Raw genomic sequence first — 19,558 nt, 5'->3', positions numbered from 1 at the left:
GATAAAAAGGCTAAACACTTTGTAAATTAGCATTTGATAACTTCTACGCACAAAGCCTTGCATATGAGGAACATCGTGACACTCTTTGACAACGAGCAACACCAAACTACGAAGAGAGCTGACAATGAAACCAACTGGTGTTGATACTAACATGAATTTTGTGCCCAACACCATCATGAAGATACCAATTCCAAGAAAAAGAATATTACTAAACTGTAGTACTTGTCGGGCAAATGAAGTACTGAACAAGAGATATTTACTGAGAGAATTACTGTTTCTGCATGTGGGCAGCATAAGAGAGAATAGAGAGTGGTGGGTAGATGGCATTAACATGAATGTGTTTTATTTAATGCACTCTTGCAATTTCTTCCACCTACAAATTAGGAAAACAAACATTTCAAATTCTATAGAAATAGGGGTGTGATATCCACACACTCCTTTTTACTTCTCTCGCATCTTTTTAATTTTCGGTCGTCGGATCGGATGAATTAAAGAAGATCAAATGACAGAAATTAACAAGAGGTGTGAGAGAAATAAAAATGGATGTGTGGATAGCATACCCCTAAAAATATTTAACACGAATATTAGCATCTCCGTCCAATTCTTACACCTTTCGGTTCGATTCAAATAATCAACCAAAAAACCTTTGTTTGTTTAAAGACTTTATAAATTTTGTCAAACTCATGACTGGGCACTTTCAAAATTGCCATGTGCTATTATTTGACGGAAAGGTAAATGGAATTGAACGAAGGTGTTAAGTTATAACGAGACGTTAAATTTTGGCGATTAACTTAAAAATAAAATTTAGTACATATGGTAGTATAACAAAATTGGAAAAGTTGAGGGGTTGTGAGATCTTCCCTTATTAATACGAAGAAAAATCTTGGAATTTAGATGTTATGAAGAAAAACTAGTATCTATTGACATAAAAAACAGATTGTCAAAAACCAAAACGAGGTAAGATTCAAACATATTATTTCAGTGTAGAAACAAGCGTTAATTCTATAAATACTACAAATTCCTTTCGCTCAATCAACTCGTATTAAGGTTGGTAAATTGCGCAAACTAACTATATTCCTATTCCGTTTGACATAAAAGTGAAGCCAATTTCAAATATGCTTCTCTTCGATTCAAATATGCTTCTCATCAAGTCCAGGTCAAGTGGACCTTCACCGAATTCCCCATACAAATATCTGCCGTCAAAAACATGATTGCGGGTCCCACTGGTTATGTATTGAACGGTTCAGATGGAGAGGAGGAAGAGGAGCCTCTCAAAGCAGCTCCTTGATATCCATGTCCTTATTCTTCTTCTGTTGTGTTCTTCTGCCTCTCCCTCTCTCTAAAAATTAAATGCCGCTGTGTATACACCCCCTACATACATTCTTTCCTCCTCCTCCTCCTCCTATCCCCAGTTCTCTCTCCCTCTCTCTCTCTCTCTCTCTCTCTCTCTAGAATAATAGCTCCAGTTGATTGCAGCAATGGCAGGTGCTGAGCTGGAAGAGGAAGTGATATGTTTTTGAAGATTGATTCACACTTGCAAATTAAAAGGTACGCAAAATGTGATTTGTTTAAGCTTTTAAGTGCTTTCTTAACAATTATAATCAAGAATTACGGATAAAGGTTGAAGCTTTGTCCAATAGTTTTGGGATTGTGTATTTATTTATTTGGTAATTTCTGTTTAAATGCAGGGATCTAACAGACTAACCCTATATATTCGAACTTATGCTTTTAAATCAATACGATAAAATATTACATGGGTTTTGTGGAAAAGTGACGTTTTCCAAAAGCACTTTCTTCATCTTTTTAAGATTTGGCAGTCATCGCAATAATCACTCTCTTTGTAAAGGTCTTTCCTTTTTGGTCCTAAGTTGCTTTTGAAGTTCCTGAAAACGGCTGTTGAGTGTTTGCCAACAAAAACGAAGCTTCATTTGAATCACCAGAGAAAATAATTGCACTTGTGGAACTAACAGTCAAAGACATGGATACTCGCCCACACGTCTTTCATTGCTTTTAAACAATTTAAAAAATATATATTTCTAACGCATACGTGAATTAGTTCAGTTGATTTCTTACGCAGATTTTAGTTTAAAAGAATTTGTAGTTCGTTCGTGAATCAAGTTAGTTAAGAGGAACAACTTGTGCGTACAACTATGGATAACTTCTTTTTATTTTTTGTAAATTATATAGTAATTTAGAGTGAGTGCTGTTATTGGCACGTTAAAAATTCACCGTGCCAATAACAACACCGCTTAGAATATCATATTGAAAAAGTAACTAGATGTGTATTGTAAAAATATAAAAGAGAAGAAAACGAGTGTGAAAAGGAAAGGGAGAAAATTTCACACTGCCTTGACTTTTACAACGTGTCATTAGCTATGGTGTGGACTTATGGTGTTTTTGCACATGGCTTGCAGGCAGAGTGGGTTTTTATTTTATTTTATTTTTGTATTTATCTGTATATTTAATATCTTCTCTAAGCAGCTACTGCTTAAGCGAGCTTAGTGTGTGTGTTTAATTGTTAAATAAGTGGGTAAAATATACACTTAGTCAGAGATGCGCATGTTAGTGAAGTGAGATTAAGACCCTAAGGCAATCATTAACATTTTCCCTTTAAGATAATGCATTTTTTATTTCAATTTTACAATTTAATGGACTCTAATACGTATTTTTAATCTTGATTGTTCCTTAGGTTTTATTGCTTGAGGACAATACCCCAATAGCAAAAAGATCGAAAGGAGCAAAAATAAACAAGGATGAGGCGAAGATTTGCTTGTTGCACCCGCGACCGGGAGATTAGCATCGACTTTGACGACCAAGAGAGTAAGTGCTTTTCAAACCATTTTTTCTTCTCTCCTACGGGTTGGATCACTGGTGTGTCCACGATTGTCAAAGGCTTGTCCAGTCGCTACATTAGCGGCACATAAATCATCTTGGACAACCAAATTTGTTAAGTAGTCGTAACATAATTGATTCGCTAAAAACAATAACGAAGCGATATTCTAATCTATTTCAGTTTCAAATTATTTAAAATTTTCGGTGATTTAAGTTGAATGGTCACCTTAAGTCGGTGGAATATGACAAACAAGTTGCGCAATTTTGTCCACTTTAGGGTTTTCAGGTTTCATATCAAATGCACCTGCTAACTACCACATTGGTGCGGACTGCAGAGTCACTCCCGAGCTTTTATTTTAGAGGGAATTTGGATCCTATCCGGATTCTCATATTTTATTTGTTCATCATACATTGTGCGGTTAAAAATTATTTTAAATTTTTTATTTAAAATTAAACACAAATAGTACCTGATGAAAGTCGGCCGCACGATGTACGATGGACGGATATCCTAACAAACTCACTAAGAGCATCTGGAGAGGATCCTCACCCATTTTAAAGTAGTGCTATTTACACTTATTTTTATCTCATACACACTTTGCCAATTTTTGTCAATTTATCTTCTTTAATTTATTCGATCCGACTGTTGAAAATTTAAAGGAGTGTAAGAAAGATAAACATGAGCATGTGAACAGCACCATCCTTATTTTATTGTACTTTTAGGGGATGGGGGAAATGCAAATTTGGACTTGTTTTTCTTTTGAGAAATTATATTCATACACCCCAAATTACTTCTCCCACACCTTTTTAATTTTTTAATATTTTTTTATCAAGTGTTAGTGGTGTGTAGAAAATATTAAAAAATTAAAAGAGTGTGGAAAAAATAAATTAGGATGTGTAAATATAATCTCTCTTTCTTTTTCACCATATTGCAAGGCTAGGTTTGAATCATGGGGAGGGGAGGGGTCCCAATGTGTATTTTGCTTGCCATGCATCCTCTGCTGTTTGCATTTATATGTTCTGACTGGAAAATTTATTGTACTATTGGAAGATTTAATGTTTTGTTCCAGAAAAGGAGACTAAGTTACATAGAACAGTTGTACTGTCATGCAACGTTTTAGAATCTCAATTAATAATACAATATTACATGTATAGAAACTTAAAAGTAAAATTATGTTATTAGATTAAGATGCTACAGTAACGATGAACTTGCTTCATGTTCGTCATTTTTGCCGGAGTAAGATCAAATGCAATTTCACTAGATCAACCAAATCGAACTGTAGGATGATTGGTAGGTATAAAAAATAAAAGTTAGGTAATAAATTGCCCGAATTTGCAGGGCAATAGGTATTTTAAGTGGGCCGGACTTTACCTTTATATGTGCGGACCCCATTGGGCTCTATCTCATAATTTGAACCCTTCGGCTTTGTTTTAGCATGGAAAGTAGGAATCTTCCTTCTTAGTTTTTTTTGTTTTAAAAATTTTTATTTCTTGAATTTGCAAAAAGGGAGATATACCAAATAGAGTGACTGATTTATCAAACATCCTGTTTGAAAGTGCTTTTAAAATTATCCAAAATGCTTCCGGTCATGTTTGGTATAAAATGTTAGAAGTGTTTATGAGTTCGAAATAGCACTTGAAGTGCACTCGAAGAAGCTCCTGTTGTGGTGCGCTTCTTTCAAAAAGCACCTCAAGTGCTTTTCTAGATAACACTTGCATTTTTATTAAGAATTTCAATGTACTTGTAAAAAAAAAACAAATAACTTGTAACTTAGTTGATTAAAAATTTAAAAGCATTCACCCTTTCGTCCTAGGTTTCATTATTTGATTTAGAATATAGATTAGTGGACCCGCACCGTATGGAAGCGTCATTTTAAGTGGAAACACTCCTTATATGAGACAATGAAGTAAGTGGGTGGCGGAGCGCAATAAAGTCATTGTCTTTGTCTGCAAGACTTTTCAATTAAAAAAGTACAATGATTTCCTTCTAATTTTTGCATGTATGCTTTAGGCATGTGTTTCATATCAGATTCAAATCTTAACCACCACACAATGTAATCGTTAACGTGGATGAGTTTTTTGGCATGCCAATAATAATTCGATTCTTAAATTGAACGAAAAATGCTTTTTCCCCTGGAAAAGTTCTCTATTGCTTGATCCAATTTGTACTGAGTGAGGAAGCTTCTGCTTTCAATTCAAATCTGTATTTTTAGTAGGAAAAAAGTGAACAATGATCATGGGAAGAGTCCTTTCTGATGTAAATTAGAAACTGACATCAAACAATAACACTAAGCCACTGCTTGTTTTTAGTGCTCACATCTCACTTTCTCTCCTGCTAAAGAGGGACCTAGGTAGAACGGGTTCACCGTCACTATAGTGTTCAGAGCCAATAATAGGAGGACAGATTTGACTGATTATGTCTTTTCCTCGACACGGCGTGTGAATTATCTTGTGTGTTTTTACTTGAAGTTCTTTGTGACAGTTTGGTAACAGTGCAATTACATTGCTGCCTTGCTGCCTTGCTGCAAGGATTAAAGTTTATATGGGATGATCCATCTGATATCTGTCTAAAAGTAGAAATGATGAGATTAAACTTGCGCGTTTCAGGGATAATGACATACAATGGACTCGAAAATTGCATACTCAGCAGTCAATCTTTTGAAAATGAAAGCGGAACAAGTAGGGGAGATGGCTTTGTAACTGACTCACTGGACGATGATGCATCAACCTGTTCTTCAGGAAAGGATGCTTCTGGATCTTTCTCGTCAAAATGGATGACGGTGAACAAGGATGAACAAAGTCTTGATGAATGGGATCACTTGGACAGACCCCAGCATTTCTATGTTAACCAAAAACCTGATTATCCGCTTCAGAACTCAGATGTCGAGGCAATGAAAGAAAAATTTGCAAAGCTGTTATTGGGTGAAGATGTCACCGGAGGGAACAGGGGCCTCAGCACTGCACTTGCACTGTCAAATGCCATTACAAACCTGGCAGGTTTGCTTTAAATTTGCTTCTCACTATGGCACATTACGTTACCATATTGCCTACACCATGTAGCCAGTAAGATTGGCATTATTCATGAACAGCCAACTATTCGTATGCTCGTATCAGAAGATTCGGAACTAGTAGCATAAACTATTTTTGTAACTGTTAGACATTGCATTCATTACACTGATATCAATATAAAACTGCACTTGCAGCAACGATTTTTGGAGAGCTGTGGAAACTCGAACCACTACCTGAAGATAGGAAAAGCAAATGGCGACGAGAAATGGACTGGTTTCTTACGCCTACGAACTATATGGTTGAGCTGGTTCCTGCCAAGCAAAATGGTGCAAATGGTAGAACACTAGAGGTACGTTTCAGTTAAGTTGGTTTGTATTGACTATACAAATGTAATTCAGGGTAATGAGATTGGTGTGTGATTCTTAATGCTGCAGATTATGACCCCAAAAGCCCGTGCAGACATACACGTGAATCTTCCAGCACTTAAGAAGTTGGACTCCATGCTTATTGTAGGTGGTCTCTTCATTGCCAACGATAACCATGGAAAATTTACTTGTTCTTTTTGCTTTTCACTTTAACTAATATCTTTTGTTCGCCTTATTAATCTTCAATTTATCAGGACACACTTGAGGCAATGGTCGATACTGAGTTTTGGTATGCAGAGGGAGGTAGCCGGGCAGAAGGGAGGAACAAAATGGCACGTCAGAGCAAGAGATGGTGGCTTCCAACACCCCAAGTACCAGCTACTGGGCTCTCTGATACAGCTAAAAGGAAATTGCTTAGTCATGGTAGGATAGTGCATCAAGTATTCAAGGCTGCCAGATCTATCAACGAAAGTGTGCTGCTTGAAATGCCTGTGCCAACCATTGTCAGGGATGCACTTCCGAAGGTAATACAGCCTCTCTTTTTTTTTGTTTCATAGCATTCTTAATCATCGATTACATAGGCAATTTAAAATCAAATTCTTGTAACTTCATCACGTGCTTGATGATTATACGTCTAAATGTTCAATACATCATTGATAATTAATTATATTTCTTTCGATGTATTTAGTCTGGAAAAGCAAGCCTTAGCGAGGAACTGTACAAGGTCTTGACTGCTGAAACAAACTCAGCTGAGGAAATGCTCAATTCACTCAATCTACAATCCGAGCACAATGCCCTTGAGGTCATTAACAGGCTGGAAGCTGCTGTTTTCTCTTGGAAAGAAAGAATTGCAGAACAAGCGAGCGGTAAATCTCCTGCTCGAACATCTTGGTCCTTCATTAAGGACCCTTTATCTGAGATTGATAAGATGGAGTCACTATTGGATCAAGCCGAAGTACTTATACAGCAGCTGAAGACCAAATACCCCAACCTTCCCCAAACTTTTCTAGATGTTACAAAAATCCAATACGGCAAGGTAAGCTTCGTAAGTATATCCGTTCAATTCCAAGAAAAGCTTGAGTTGATCTGCCTATTGCTTCAAAGTTCAAACTATATATAAGCTTCTTGATATTTGTTTTGTGGAGTTTCCGTACACAAACAGCTTCGATTTGAAAACCGAAATTTACCATATGAACGTTGATAAACTTGTTCAGATACTTGGAAAAGTGGGATGTAGATTTTGGTGATCACCTTCCTTTACTTTACAGGATATTGGTCATTCAATTCTGGAAGCATATTCACGAGTACTTGGAAACTTGGCATTCAGCATACTGTCCAGAGTAGGAGATGTTTTGCGAGAAGATGCTTTGCACAATCCCGACTCATGTACAGAATCATGTTACCTTCCGGGGACTAGTATCAGCTGTAACTCAAACACTTACTCATTCATTGATGGCAACAGTGGGGTTCCCCGGCATTCTGATTCTACTTTGGGTAGCATCGTTTTAGAATTTTCATATAATGTAGCTAAAGATAGCCCTGTGACTGCAACACCAAGCCGATCACGTGTATGGTGCATTGGTAGAGAGGCTTGTGTAAGTGTTTCCCCTACAAACTCCCCTTGATGAAAATGTATGGGAGCAGCAGAAACTCTTATTGTAAATGGTTATCATATATGTTTAATGCGGTACTACAAATCTCAATTTAGAACTCTCTGAGTAGTATAACACACCATTGCTTCTGTGCATCCAGTGGTAGAAAAAATTTGGCACAAAATTAGCCCGGCCAGAATTTGAACTGGGGCGTGCACGCACACACACCTTAACTAAAATTATAGATCACGTAAAAAAAAAAAAAAATCGAACTTTTAGAAATTTGGCATAAGATCAAGAACAATGGATCCATCACACTTACTAATGCACTTTTTGTAGCAGAGAGATTCAAGTCAGCCTTCTAACGACGGAAAACACTTATTCTAGCAGAGAGATTCAAGTCTGCCTTCTAACTACTGAAAGCACTTATTCTAGCAGAGAGGAAAGCACTTATTCTAGCAGAGAGATTCAAGTCTGCCTTCTGATGACAAAAGCTAGTTTTCGTCTGTGGACACTACTTTTGTCCCAAGGTCATAGCCTCGGCCACCTTCTTGAAAGCAGGCCTAGAAGAAATGTCCTCCCACCAAGCCTTAACGTGTGGACGTTCATTCACCAACGACGCCCCCGGAGTCTTCATGAAGTAGTAAGTGTAGGAAAGGTGGTGGAGATCAGCAAGGCTGTAGAAATCACCAGCCAGGTACTTGGTGCTACTCAGCCTGGCCTCGTACACGTCCAGAACTTTCGCGAGCTTCTCCAAGTTGGCGTCGATGACTGCCTGATCCGGTGTTTGTCCGCGCATGGGGACGATGATATGTTGGAAGACAATGGGAGAGATTGCAGGGTGGAAACTCTGGGACTCCACCTCTGTCCAGACCTTGACCAGAGCTGCCTCATTGAGGTTGTTGTGCCTGATCAGATCAACACCATTTTCCTTGAATTTCTCAGCCACATATGCAGTGATAGCTCTTGACTCTGCCATATAATTATAAACAAATGTTCCAAATGAGTATCATAAAAAGGTAACAAATGGTTCGCACCAAATAATTCCGGATTAAATCCAAAACATTAAATATTATTACCTACGGAGTAGCGTTTCAGTAAATATTTACGTGAATTAAAAACAATGAAAAATATCAAAATTTGAAAATAAATACACATGTGAGGCTAACTTTATATTTTTAGCCTCACAATTGAGGCTTACGTGCTAATATTAACAGAGAGTTGACAAAACTTTTAATTTTGAGCTTAACAAACATCGTTACATAATTTAAGATGCCTTGTTTTCAATTCACACATGCACATACATAGTTTAACGATGATAAAAGAAAAAAGAGGTTTATAAAGTTAAAAGTAAAAAATATATAATTACTATATTACATTTTTCTTAATGCATGCTGGGCATGTTATCAACAACTAATTCTTGAGAAGAACCATGCCATAAGCATTTGGAGTTCATGTCCGCCAGTCTTTTTGCACGGATTAAGATTCTCTCCCCTCATTTTTCCATCCCCTCATTTCACACTTTTTACTTTGTCTTTTTCTTTTTATAAAAAATTTATATAAGATATTAACGTGACTTAATCTTCATCGTTCAAATAAGAAGGGAAGGAAGGGAAGGACAAAAAAAAAAAAAAAGAGAGTAGAGAATCTTTTTCCCTTTTTTGCCCTTTTGCACCCGCGTGTTGTCAGCACTTGGGAGTACTCAAATTGGCGGGCCAATTTTTCCAGTTAAATTGTTATTGGGCTCCACCATTTCAGTTCCTATATAATTTCTATATGTGGTTACATGCACAAGTATCTAGTGAGTCTCTATACTTTAGAGACTCACTTTTCAATCCATTAGAGGTTTATTTTGTCACTACATTTGTTTTATAATCATTTTATACAGTGTTGTCCCTGTTTAGGGACTCCATTTGAGATGATTGTCCTTGTCAATAATTAAAAAATTTCATCTGTCTAATAGGGGGGACTTAGATTTTTTTGTAGCTAGTCAAGGTTTTTTTTTTATTTTTTATTTTTATTTTTTTATAGTGAGACTGAAAAAATTATGATATAGAGGTAAGTTCAAATTTTCTTCAAAAAATTAAAATTTGATAATTATAAAAAGAATTAAACATCAGCAAGGGATGGGTTTCAGGAGACTTGACGGTCTTAATTTGTGAAACGTTTTGTTTATTAAAATATTTCAAAAACTGGTAGAAAATCAACATGGACGTTGCCCGATGAGTGATGTATATTGAAATACCAAAAAAATAAAAAAATTTTAACGAAAAATTTCTGGTACTGTTTACTTTAATGAAAAATTATATTTTAACTTTAAAAGTCAATCCTGTACTATTTATTTTACTTTTTACTTTGCGTTTAAACATAAAGTTTCTAGACTATTTTCATTAGTTTTCTAAAAGTAAATAAATATAGGAAATCAAACCGATATTGGAGGAGGACGAATCGTGATGCTAATCAAAATCATAATTATGATGCAATTGCCAGAGAAATCTGAGGTTTGAAAATAATTATATTAAAAAATTGTAAAAGAGAGGTGCATATATATTTGTAAAAGCGGATCTGAACGAGAAAGGGAAAGAAAATTACAGGGAAACCATTGATATATACGTTAGAGAAAACAACGAAGAATATTTACCAAAAAGAGTGAGATCACCATCTTCAAGCACTGGAATCTGTCCGAAAGGCTGCAGAATTGTAACAAAAACGAGATCAGAAATATAAATCTGTATATACGTTGCGATTAAAAGATCGATTCGATCGATCCGATCGATCAATTGACGAAGAATATAAGGAATCTGATAATTAAACATGTAATTAATTAGTTACATTTTTGGCGAGGAAAGGGGGCTGCTTGTGTTCTCCTGCAAGAAGGTTAACAGGGACGAGCTCAAAATCAAGGCCTTTTTCATGGAGAATGGTTAAGACACGAGATGTGCATGTCGAGACAGCAACACCATGCACTTTCACTCCCATTTTCTCTGTCTTTGTCTCTTTTCTTGCGTGTAATAGAAAATGGAGATATGAAGATGTGAGGTAAGAGGGAGGCTCCTACTTTTATATATATATGGTAAATTACACAAAACTAACTTAACTATGGATCGAACTACAATCTCATACCTCATATTTTAAACATCACAATTTTATACCTCAACTTAAGAATTCATTGTAATGTCAGACATCTGTTAAATTTTCTGTTAAATGATGACGTGACAGAAGCTAGGCCCACTCTTTCGTCAACTGAAAAAAATAATATATATATATATATATATTAATAAATTAAGAAATTTTTATTTAACAATTAAAATTAATTAAAAAATATTTTGAAAACAATATTTTATTAATTAAAAAAGAGAAAAATTGTTCTTCTTCGGTTCTTCCTACCCGAGCACCTAGAAGCCTTATCTCCATCTCAAATATGAATTTTGTGGCAACCCATCTCCATCTCAAATATGGATTTTGTGGCAACCCATCTCTTGCTCCACAATTCCAGAAAGTGTTAACTCCAGGCCATATAATGTCTTCTCTCTCTGTATGGTTTTTTCCCAAAAAAAAATCCATTCCTTAAAAACCAGAGGGAAGTGGAATCAAAACCCCAGAAAACGCAAGAAAACCAGCGGGACTTCGAGATCGGAAAACCCCTCGAAAAAGGGAAAATTCGGTCGGTCTACGGTAACGATGAATTTCTCCTCAATCGAAATCGAAAATCTTCAACTTCAAAACGGTTGATAAGTTTTTGGGAAAAAAAAAATTAGGTTTTTAAAGTTGGGTCGTCGTCATCCGGGCGAGAATCTCCGTCGCGGCCTCAGATATCCCTTCAGAAATGGCCTTGTGACTGCTTGGAACATGTGGAGGTAGCAGGAGATTCCACGGAGGACGACGAAGAAAGAGGCTTTTGGCTTTGACTAGGAGCCGCCGGAGAAACAAATTTGGAAGGTTTGAGAGAGAAGAAGAGGAGATAGAGGGAAGAAGAAGGAGGAGAAACATGAAGGTACTTTGACGGCGGGGGTGAATCTAGGTTCTTGCCAAAGCAAGAACAACGGTCTAGAAGCAAACCTGCGATTTTGGTTTTTGCTTCTTTTTGAAATTACTTTTAACCAAGCCTTTTTAATTAATAAAATATTTTTAAATAACTAATTAAAATATATATTTTTAATTGTTAAATAAAAAATTCTTAATTTATTAATTCTTAATTATTTTTTATTCCAGTAGGCGAAGGAGTGGGCCTAGCTTCTGTCACGTCATCATTTAACAGCTAAATTAACAGAAAATTTAATGGAGGTTTGACATTACAATGAATTCATAAGTTGAGGTATGAAATTGTAATGTTTAAAACATGAGGTATGAGATTGTGGTTCGACCTATAGTTGAGGTAGTTTTGTGTAATTTACCCTTATATATACAAAAAACTAATGATAAATGCTTCAAAATTTTGACTTTTAACAAAAAATCATGCAATAACTTTATTTATGTTGTAGAACAGTTGACGTTTCAGACCCTATTAGTCTCTCTGTGTCTTAATTAAGTTTGAAAAATCCCCAGAGCTCCTTGTTACCTACAAGAAGTTAAAAGATAATTATGATGGCTTCTGCTCAGGGCAAAGAAAAGCCAGCAGCCATAAAGCTCCAAAAAAGCTACTTTGATGTGTTGGAATTGTGAACAGAAAAGAATAATAATAGAAATGGGGCCAAAGCTTTGAAAAGGTGTGTTGCACTATGTAAAAGACAAAATAGCAAAGGCTTTTTGGAATGGTGCATGTGAATGAATAAGGAATAATAATAATAATAATAAAAAGTAAAGGCTTTTGGATGATGTTGCGCCATCTAAAAAGTAAGAAGGAAAAATATTTATTTATGTGAATGATCTTGGTTTAAAAAAACACTTTCACAAGTTTTATTTACTTTAAAGCAATTTATTTACCATGGACGGTATTACTGCATACTGTTTTAAGTTTTGATTAATGTGAATGATGCTGAATTAAAGCCCTTGCCACAAGCTTCATTTACTTAAATGCAATTTATTTACTATGGCTGAAATTACCGCATATTACTTTAATTTATTTATTGTACTTCTCTTTTGTTACGATGAGTATATATAGGACCTGAAGTTCCTTGATCAGATCAGAATCTGCAGTTTCTTGATCATCATCGTATAAAAATGATTGGACCTGAAGTTCCATCATGCAAAAAGATCGGGCATGAAGTCCCTTGATCTTTAAGATTGGACATGAAGTTCCTTGATGAGTAGTTAAGTTTGAAGTGCCGCATTGCCTCAACTTAATTGTAATAAAGGATATAAGAGTGTCAATCCATAGACTATTAAATAAGGACCAGAAGTTCCCAATGTCCATACTCAAAATGGTTTAGCAGAAACATTTATTAAGTGGATGAAATTGATTATTCGCGTTCTGCTCATGAAAACAAAATTGCCAGTTTTTACATGGGTACATGCTATTTTGCATGATGCATTATTAATTCGGTTGAGATTTGTTACGAACCATCAATACTTCTCAGTACAACTTGTGTTTAGGAACCAGCCAAACATTATACATTTATGAGTTTTTGATTGTGTTATCAAGTGCTTATTGCACTGCTACAACGTACTGAAATGAGGCTTCATTGCCAATTGGGCATTGATGTTGAACACCATCTATCATTCAATATTTAGAACCCTTGATTAGGGATATGTTTATCGTGTGGTTTGCGGACTGTCATTTTGATAAGACAATTTTCCCGCCGTTAGGGGGAGAAAATAATACAGTTGCAGAAGAACGATAAGAAAATATCATTCCAGAAGAACGAAAAGAATTTGTCTTATTTTAATTCACGAAGCAATCAATATGAAAATGAAGTAAGAATAATTGAATGATGCAATGATTTGTCAATCAAATGCCAGATGCATTTAATGATGCAACAAAAGTGATGAAATCACATATACTTGCTACAAATGTGCCTACAAGAATTAATGTCCATGTTGGACAATATAGTGAGCCAGTAAATGATTTATCTGTTGCACGCTTGATGTCACAACCCGTCCTGAAATATTATATTTTTAGGCATGAAATTTCAAATATGCCCTTGGACGTTTTGAGTTGTGTTGTGTGGTTTAGACTTGGGTTGTGGACCAATATGTTAAGTTCTAATTATTTTGAACGAATTAGAACTAAACTTTCCTAGTTTGTGGTTGGTGGTTGTTGCCAACTTGGACCACACATTCACTCACACACATACACATCACTCCCGTACTCTCTCTCTCTCCTCCCTCTTAGACTTCTTTCCATTTTCCGTACAAGCCGTACGGACGAACTTCGAACTCAAGCTTTCATGCACGTATCGACGTCAATAACGTAATTTTGAACTCCTTGCAAGCTTCTGAGTTCATTTATACTAATTGTAAGACGTGAAACCTTCGATTTCACGAGGACAAGAATCCCTAATTCGGGGTACTATTCATGTGGTCGTAATTATGAATGTTTCAGGAGATTTGAAACTTGTAGGAAGCTTTAGAACATCCTTACGAAGCTCGGAGAAGAAAAACCAAGTAAATTGGACGTCGGGAATTTGAGATTGGCGAGTTTTAAGTTTGGCCGGATTATCGGAACTTTTTCCGGCAAGTTCCTGAAGTTTTAGGGTCTAAAAGTGGTAAGGTTTTATTCTACTCCTTCAAGGCTTCAATTTGATATAAATTTGGTGAATTTTGGTACAAAAATGAAGAAGTTATAAGGTTTTAAAGTTTTTCCAGTTTCCAGCGATGGCGACGGTCGTCGGAGTTCGAAGGTAGGAGACAACGGAATATTCCGTCAAAATTGACAAAATATTCCTAATGGCGACTAACAGCGTTGGTTGATTTTAACGGAATATTCCTAACGGCAGTTAGGATTCCGTCAAGGTTGGCCGCGCGTGGGGGGGGGTGTAGTGTCGTGCCCTCGCTGGTGCGTGACAACTCCAAAATTATTTCTAAGAATTTGGGGATGTTTATGGAGTTGCGTAGGTCACGATGTTATATTTATATACCCCATTTGATCAATGTATGAGAAATTATTTCATAGTTTTGTGTATGTGCTTTAAATAACGTTTATTAAATTATTTCGCATATAGGTGAGACCTATCTTGTGGATGAGCGCCATTAATCGAGGCTCGGAGGCTACGATCCTTCGACATACCAGTGAGTGGGCTTTCAGTTTTTTGTATATACTTATATACTTGAGATTTGTTTCCTAGAAAATGAATTTGAATGATTATACGTTTTGAAATACCATGCAAAGTATCTGCCTATTTTATTTATGCATTAGTAGTTGCATATATTTATAATTGGTGTTGTGGACGTACAGGTAAGTGCCAGGTAAGTTCATAAATTAAAGATTGAGATTACTTCAGTTATGTGAAATATGATGTGGTGTTTTGAGAGCTCATAAACTTGCACCCGGTGTTAGTGCTCCTGCTCAGAGTTAGGGTACAGTCCTTCACGTGATGTTCACCTCCCGCACTGTATGCTTACCTTGGATCCAAGTTAGGTGCACAAGCTTGTCGTACATACCACTTTAGGTGGTTTCGACTCATATGTGACTCGCGATCATTTGCACAGCCTTCACATGATCGTAGTACTAGAGCAAATTTACTTTACACCTTGTCTTGTCATAAAAACAATTGTAGGTGGTTCCGACTCGTGTGCAGGATTTGATTTGATATGATTGAGATTGGTTACGTGCTATATACTTAGCAGTGCAGTTTCAGTTAGAGAGATTTGGCTGATGCGATATTTGACATTTATATATTTTGCCTGGTTTACCTATAGCATTGCATTGAGAAATTTTGGCATGGTATACTTCTATGGATTTTCATCTTAAGTAAAATTTCAGATACAACTTATTATTATTATTATTATTATTTTCTGGGAAATTATACAGGTTTAACGGCGAGGGGTTAGAACTTTTGAGAAATGAAATGATTTTGAAAAGTTTTGTTTTTGCCCACTCACACTTTCTGTTTTGCGCCCTTCTAGGTTTTAAGTAGAAGTGCTTTGGTGGATCACGAGGATTCTGACGGGGGTTTTGACACAACATCACCATGTAGGAACACCCTCGGGTGTTGTATTATTAGTACTTGTCCTGCTTGACTGCACTTAGACTATTTATGCTCTGGTTGTGTATTTCGCACTTAATCTCTCACTAGCACTTTATCTTAACTAGTTCTGCTAATAGTTTGGTTTTTATTCCTTTGAAATTCCCTTTTATCTCTATTGCTTCTGCACTGTGCACATGGTTACATCACTCCCACATGACGCCCAGCATGCCTTGATTTAGGTCGGGGTGTGTCACCTGAAGCGTGGCAGACCTTCAGACTCAAAAGATTTAGTCATTTAAAAAAAAGAAGAATATGGCACTACTGAACTATTGCATTCTCGAAGTATAACTATTGCATGCCATAAGCATGATAGTCGCTGCATGGATATAAGTCCCAGAAAGGACAATCCGTGGACATGGGAATGTTGATGTCTCATGCATGAAGCATGATAGACGTATAGGTTCCAATGACTCAACTTCCGGAAGTGGAGATTAAAATCCAAGCTCTCTAACGCTCAAGAGGAGGTTATGATCCGCATTCTTTAAATTACGACTATCCTAGAAGAGATAGTGTAATGCCCTTGAAGAGGCAATGGATATCCAAAGAAATGAAAAGCTTTTATGCATGCACATGCACATGAGAATATGGGATCTTGAATTGATGATAACCAATGGTAATTTTAGTTTTTATAAGTAGCTACTAAATTCATCAATGAGCTATGTTGATATTGAGTCTTGTTCTTTTTCCATTAACAAAAATTATTGGCCAAAAATGGAGAAGGTCAATTCCATTACAATTTTGTATGAACATGGAAAAATGGACCTATATACTTGAATACAATACAAATAGCCAAAAGATGTTGAACCAACGAGGTTACATATGGGCATTTGTAATACAGTAAAATACACTCACATAATATGATACAAGGTTACTAATTGAAACATGAAATTATACCCTTGTAAACAAGTTCATATGAATGGAGAATTATATATGAAGGGTTATGAGTTGCCCACATCATATCTTTATAAGTAAATCCCTCAAGTTTACGTGGGAGCAAAATTGCTCTGTATAAATTCGAAAGGAAAATATGTCATAAAGTGTAAAAAATCTCTGAAGGATTCAAATTGCTTGAAGTAAGACCCGGAAGGGTAAAGCATAAATTATGTACTCAATACCAATGGATGGTATAAATTGCTTTAGTGAGTACTATCATTATGATATTGTTGCAACATACTAAAATCTCTTGCAAGAAGTTGATGATATTAAATTAGAACTCATGAAGAGTTGATGATATTAGATTGGGACTCTTGAAGAGTCTGAAAAGATTATAAAGTGTTGAGAGAAATATTGTCTCGAACTACAGATCGAACAATACGCCAACACGAATCTTAGCTATGATGTTTATGATATTAAAGAATCATATGGATTGAAGATTATGAGTTAAATACTTAAGTGAGTAACCAATATTTAGACACTAAGAACAATCATTTATCTTCATGAGGGAAAATATAAATTGATATTTGGCCCAGAAGTACCACATCTTAGTGAAGTATATGCTTTATTGTATTTAGCACAATACATAGAATGAAAAAAATGCTTATCTATTAATATCTTCAAGAAATTACAGATATGTGCATACACATGAGTTAAAACAAACAAACAGGATGAAACTTTCACAAAGGTTGCTCATGTGAAGCCTCAGTACTTAGCAGTACCTCAGAAAGGAAAGGCACTGGAGATTGATCATGTGACGCCCCAGTACTTGGAAAAACACCAGAAGGGGAAGGCATTAGTTGGCTTCAGAATCTAGCCACGTATCTCTGGTGATCACTTCGAATCCGACTTTCGGATTCTAGCAGCTGGTCGAGCTTTCTTTTCAAGTTCGTGGAGTAATTATTTGCAAGCACGTGTAACTCTCTATTCTCGTGCTTGAGCCCTCTAATCTCTTGTTTTAGACTTGCCACCTCAGCCATCAATGATTCAACTTGGCAAGTTTGAGCAAGTAGGCTTTGGCCTATATTGGAAACATAGCCCGCACACTGAACACTTAAAGCCAAAAAGTCTTGAACAGCCGATTCATCAGTCTTCTTTTATCTCTGGGAGTGAGAAGGTTCATAGCTACTACTGTAGCCGTTGTATTGTCTCTCATCATAGAGTCTTCAACCATAAGAGGACTATTAGAAGATAAGAAGGATGTGCGCCATATATTATCATGACGTAGCTCATCTGTATCACTTCTGAGACTCTAATCTAAGCAAATGTTAGATGGGTAAGCCATTTTCAGAAATGATGAAAGAAAAATGGGGTAAAATAAAATCTCAGAAGTGCAAGAAGGGGAAAATTTCTACAGGCAGCAACTTTCTGAGCATACTCTTGAAAACAATTGATGTCTCTATAAAAGAAGACGCAACATGGCCACTTGTTCAAAAATCAAAGAGACACCGCCCCCCCCCCCCCCGAATTTCAAAAGCTAGATTTTCTTGAATAAAGTTCGTTGGCATTTTTCAGATGCAATCTCAGTTTTTCGGATATCACGTGCAACTTTGTCAAAGATCTCTGACAAAGTTAAAAACACGTAAATCTTACTGTTCTAATTACACCACAATTGCTAACAAGAGTAAAGGCACATCACCACTACTTGCTATTGGGAAATCTCTATATATGTCGACCTCTGTTCTCCATAACAAGGCAGACTTGCAAGAATACCTAACTCTTCCTCATCTTCGAGAATGCATCTTCAAAAAAGCATCTCGAAATACTCAGTTTTCTTCCTTTCCGAGAATACCTCTTCAAATAATTCACACCATATCAAGAGTATCTCATATCATTAGGGTCGAAAACAAGAGTATCTCATATCATACTTTCTTCATGTCCTTTTCTTTGTCCTTGTTCTCACCTGCAGGACAAGGAGAAAGAGAGCAATTAGCCGGCACTTGGAATTAACCTTCCGATCTGGAACTAATTGCCCAGAACCTTTGCCTGGTTGCTTACCTTGCATTGCTCTCGAGTACTCATTTTCAACTGTTGATATGATGTTGGTTACTTACACTGAAGCTGGTAAGCATGATAAGTCGCTGAGAAGTGATGTTCTGAAGGACCATTCAAATGCAAAGGTTGCATTCCACTCCTGCATCAGGTGACAAATATTGCAAGAGAAGATGTCACACCTGCATGGGAAAAACTAAGGAAAATACCACTTTTGCAATAAGAACAGATAAGGCAAGTGAAAATGATACATTGAAGCATGTGCAGACAAGCATAACGAAAACACGTGCCGATTCATCCCCGATGGAGCCGAAGATCACTTGTCACGTATAGCTGCTCGTGGTCCTATTTCATTCAAGAACAAGTCCCAAGACCCTTGAACAAATCACAAGTCTGATTCAAGATCAATTGTCTAACACCCTTGAATCAAATTCAGCTACAGATAAAAAAGAAGTAAATTCAGACATTTGGAGGAAGTCTAACAGAAGGCCCTTTAGCCTAGTTCAAGAATAAGCATGTGGAAAGTCAACAAGCACATCATATATGGTACTACTCATCAGGGGGAGTATCAAACAACAGATCAAGATTTTAACGAGTCAATCGAAGACTTGTGGCCATTCAAGAGGGAGTGTTGTAGAATAATGGATGTCCACTCAAATAACTAAATAATGGGCAAGTTGCCCTTCCACTGTCTGCCGATAGAGGTGGGTTC

At 36.4% G+C, this 19,558-nt stretch overlaps 2 protein-coding genes across 2 annotated transcripts; one reads left to right on the top strand and one right to left on the bottom strand.

The window, feature by feature from the left end:
• The first annotated feature begins 1,141 nt into the window (after positions 1–1,141).
• Positions 1,142–7,906, top strand: LOC103409419 (rop guanine nucleotide exchange factor 14). The gene is made up of 8 exons (XM_029104371.2): positions 1,142–1,548; positions 2,690–2,820; positions 5,437–5,826; positions 6,033–6,187; positions 6,273–6,347; positions 6,458–6,727; positions 6,892–7,239; positions 7,472–7,906. The coding sequence occupies exons 2-8, from the start codon at positions 2,754–2,756 to the stop codon at positions 7,826–7,828; spliced, it is 1,662 nt and encodes a 553-aa protein (XP_028960204.2). The 5' UTR covers positions 1,142–1,548; positions 2,690–2,753; the 3' UTR covers positions 7,829–7,906.
• Positions 7,907–8,056: 150 nt separating this feature from the next.
• Positions 8,057–10,847, bottom strand: LOC103436762 (glutathione S-transferase F13-like). The gene is made up of 3 exons (XM_008375213.4): positions 10,628–10,847; positions 10,437–10,485; positions 8,057–8,767 (listed from the first exon to the last, which is right to left on the bottom strand). The coding sequence occupies exons 1-3, from the start codon at positions 10,772–10,774 to the stop codon at positions 8,310–8,312; spliced, it is 654 nt and encodes a 217-aa protein (XP_008373435.3). The 5' UTR covers positions 10,775–10,847; the 3' UTR covers positions 8,057–8,309.
• Positions 10,848–19,558: the final 8,711 nt, after the last annotated feature.

The sequence above is a fragment of the Malus domestica genome, chromosome 06 (genome assembly GCF_042453785.1).
Source record: "Malus domestica chromosome 06, GDT2T_hap1".
NCBI classification, from domain to species: Eukaryota; Viridiplantae; Streptophyta; class Magnoliopsida; order Rosales; family Rosaceae; genus Malus; species Malus domestica.
This window is presented reverse-complemented; position numbering and strand designations above follow the sequence as displayed.

Excerpts from the sequence above, each read along its gene's own strand:
- LOC103409419 (XM_029104371.2), top strand. The coding sequence starts at position 2,754 with ATGAGGCGAAGATTTGCTTGTTGCACCCGCGACCGGGAGATTAGCATC. Across the intron at positions 6,728-6,891 it reads TCAGGGATGCACTTCCGAAG|TCTGGAAAAGCAAGCCTTAG; the intron begins GTAATACAGCCT and ends CGATGTATTTAG. Across the intron at positions 7,240-7,471 it reads CAAAAATCCAATACGGCAAG|GATATTGGTCATTCAATTCT; the intron begins GTAAGCTTCGTA and ends TTTACTTTACAG.
- LOC103436762 (XM_008375213.4), bottom strand. The coding sequence starts at position 10,774 with ATGGGAGTGAAAGTGCATGGTGTTGCTGTCTCGACATGCACATCTCGT. Across the intron at positions 10,486-10,627 it reads CCCCTTTCCTCGCCAAAAAT|CCTTTCGGACAGATTCCAGT; the intron begins GTAACTAATTAA and ends ACAATTCTGCAG. Across the intron at positions 8,768-10,436 it reads TGGTGATCTCACTCTTTTTG|AGTCAAGAGCTATCACTGCA; the intron begins GTAAATATTCTT and ends ATTATATGGCAG.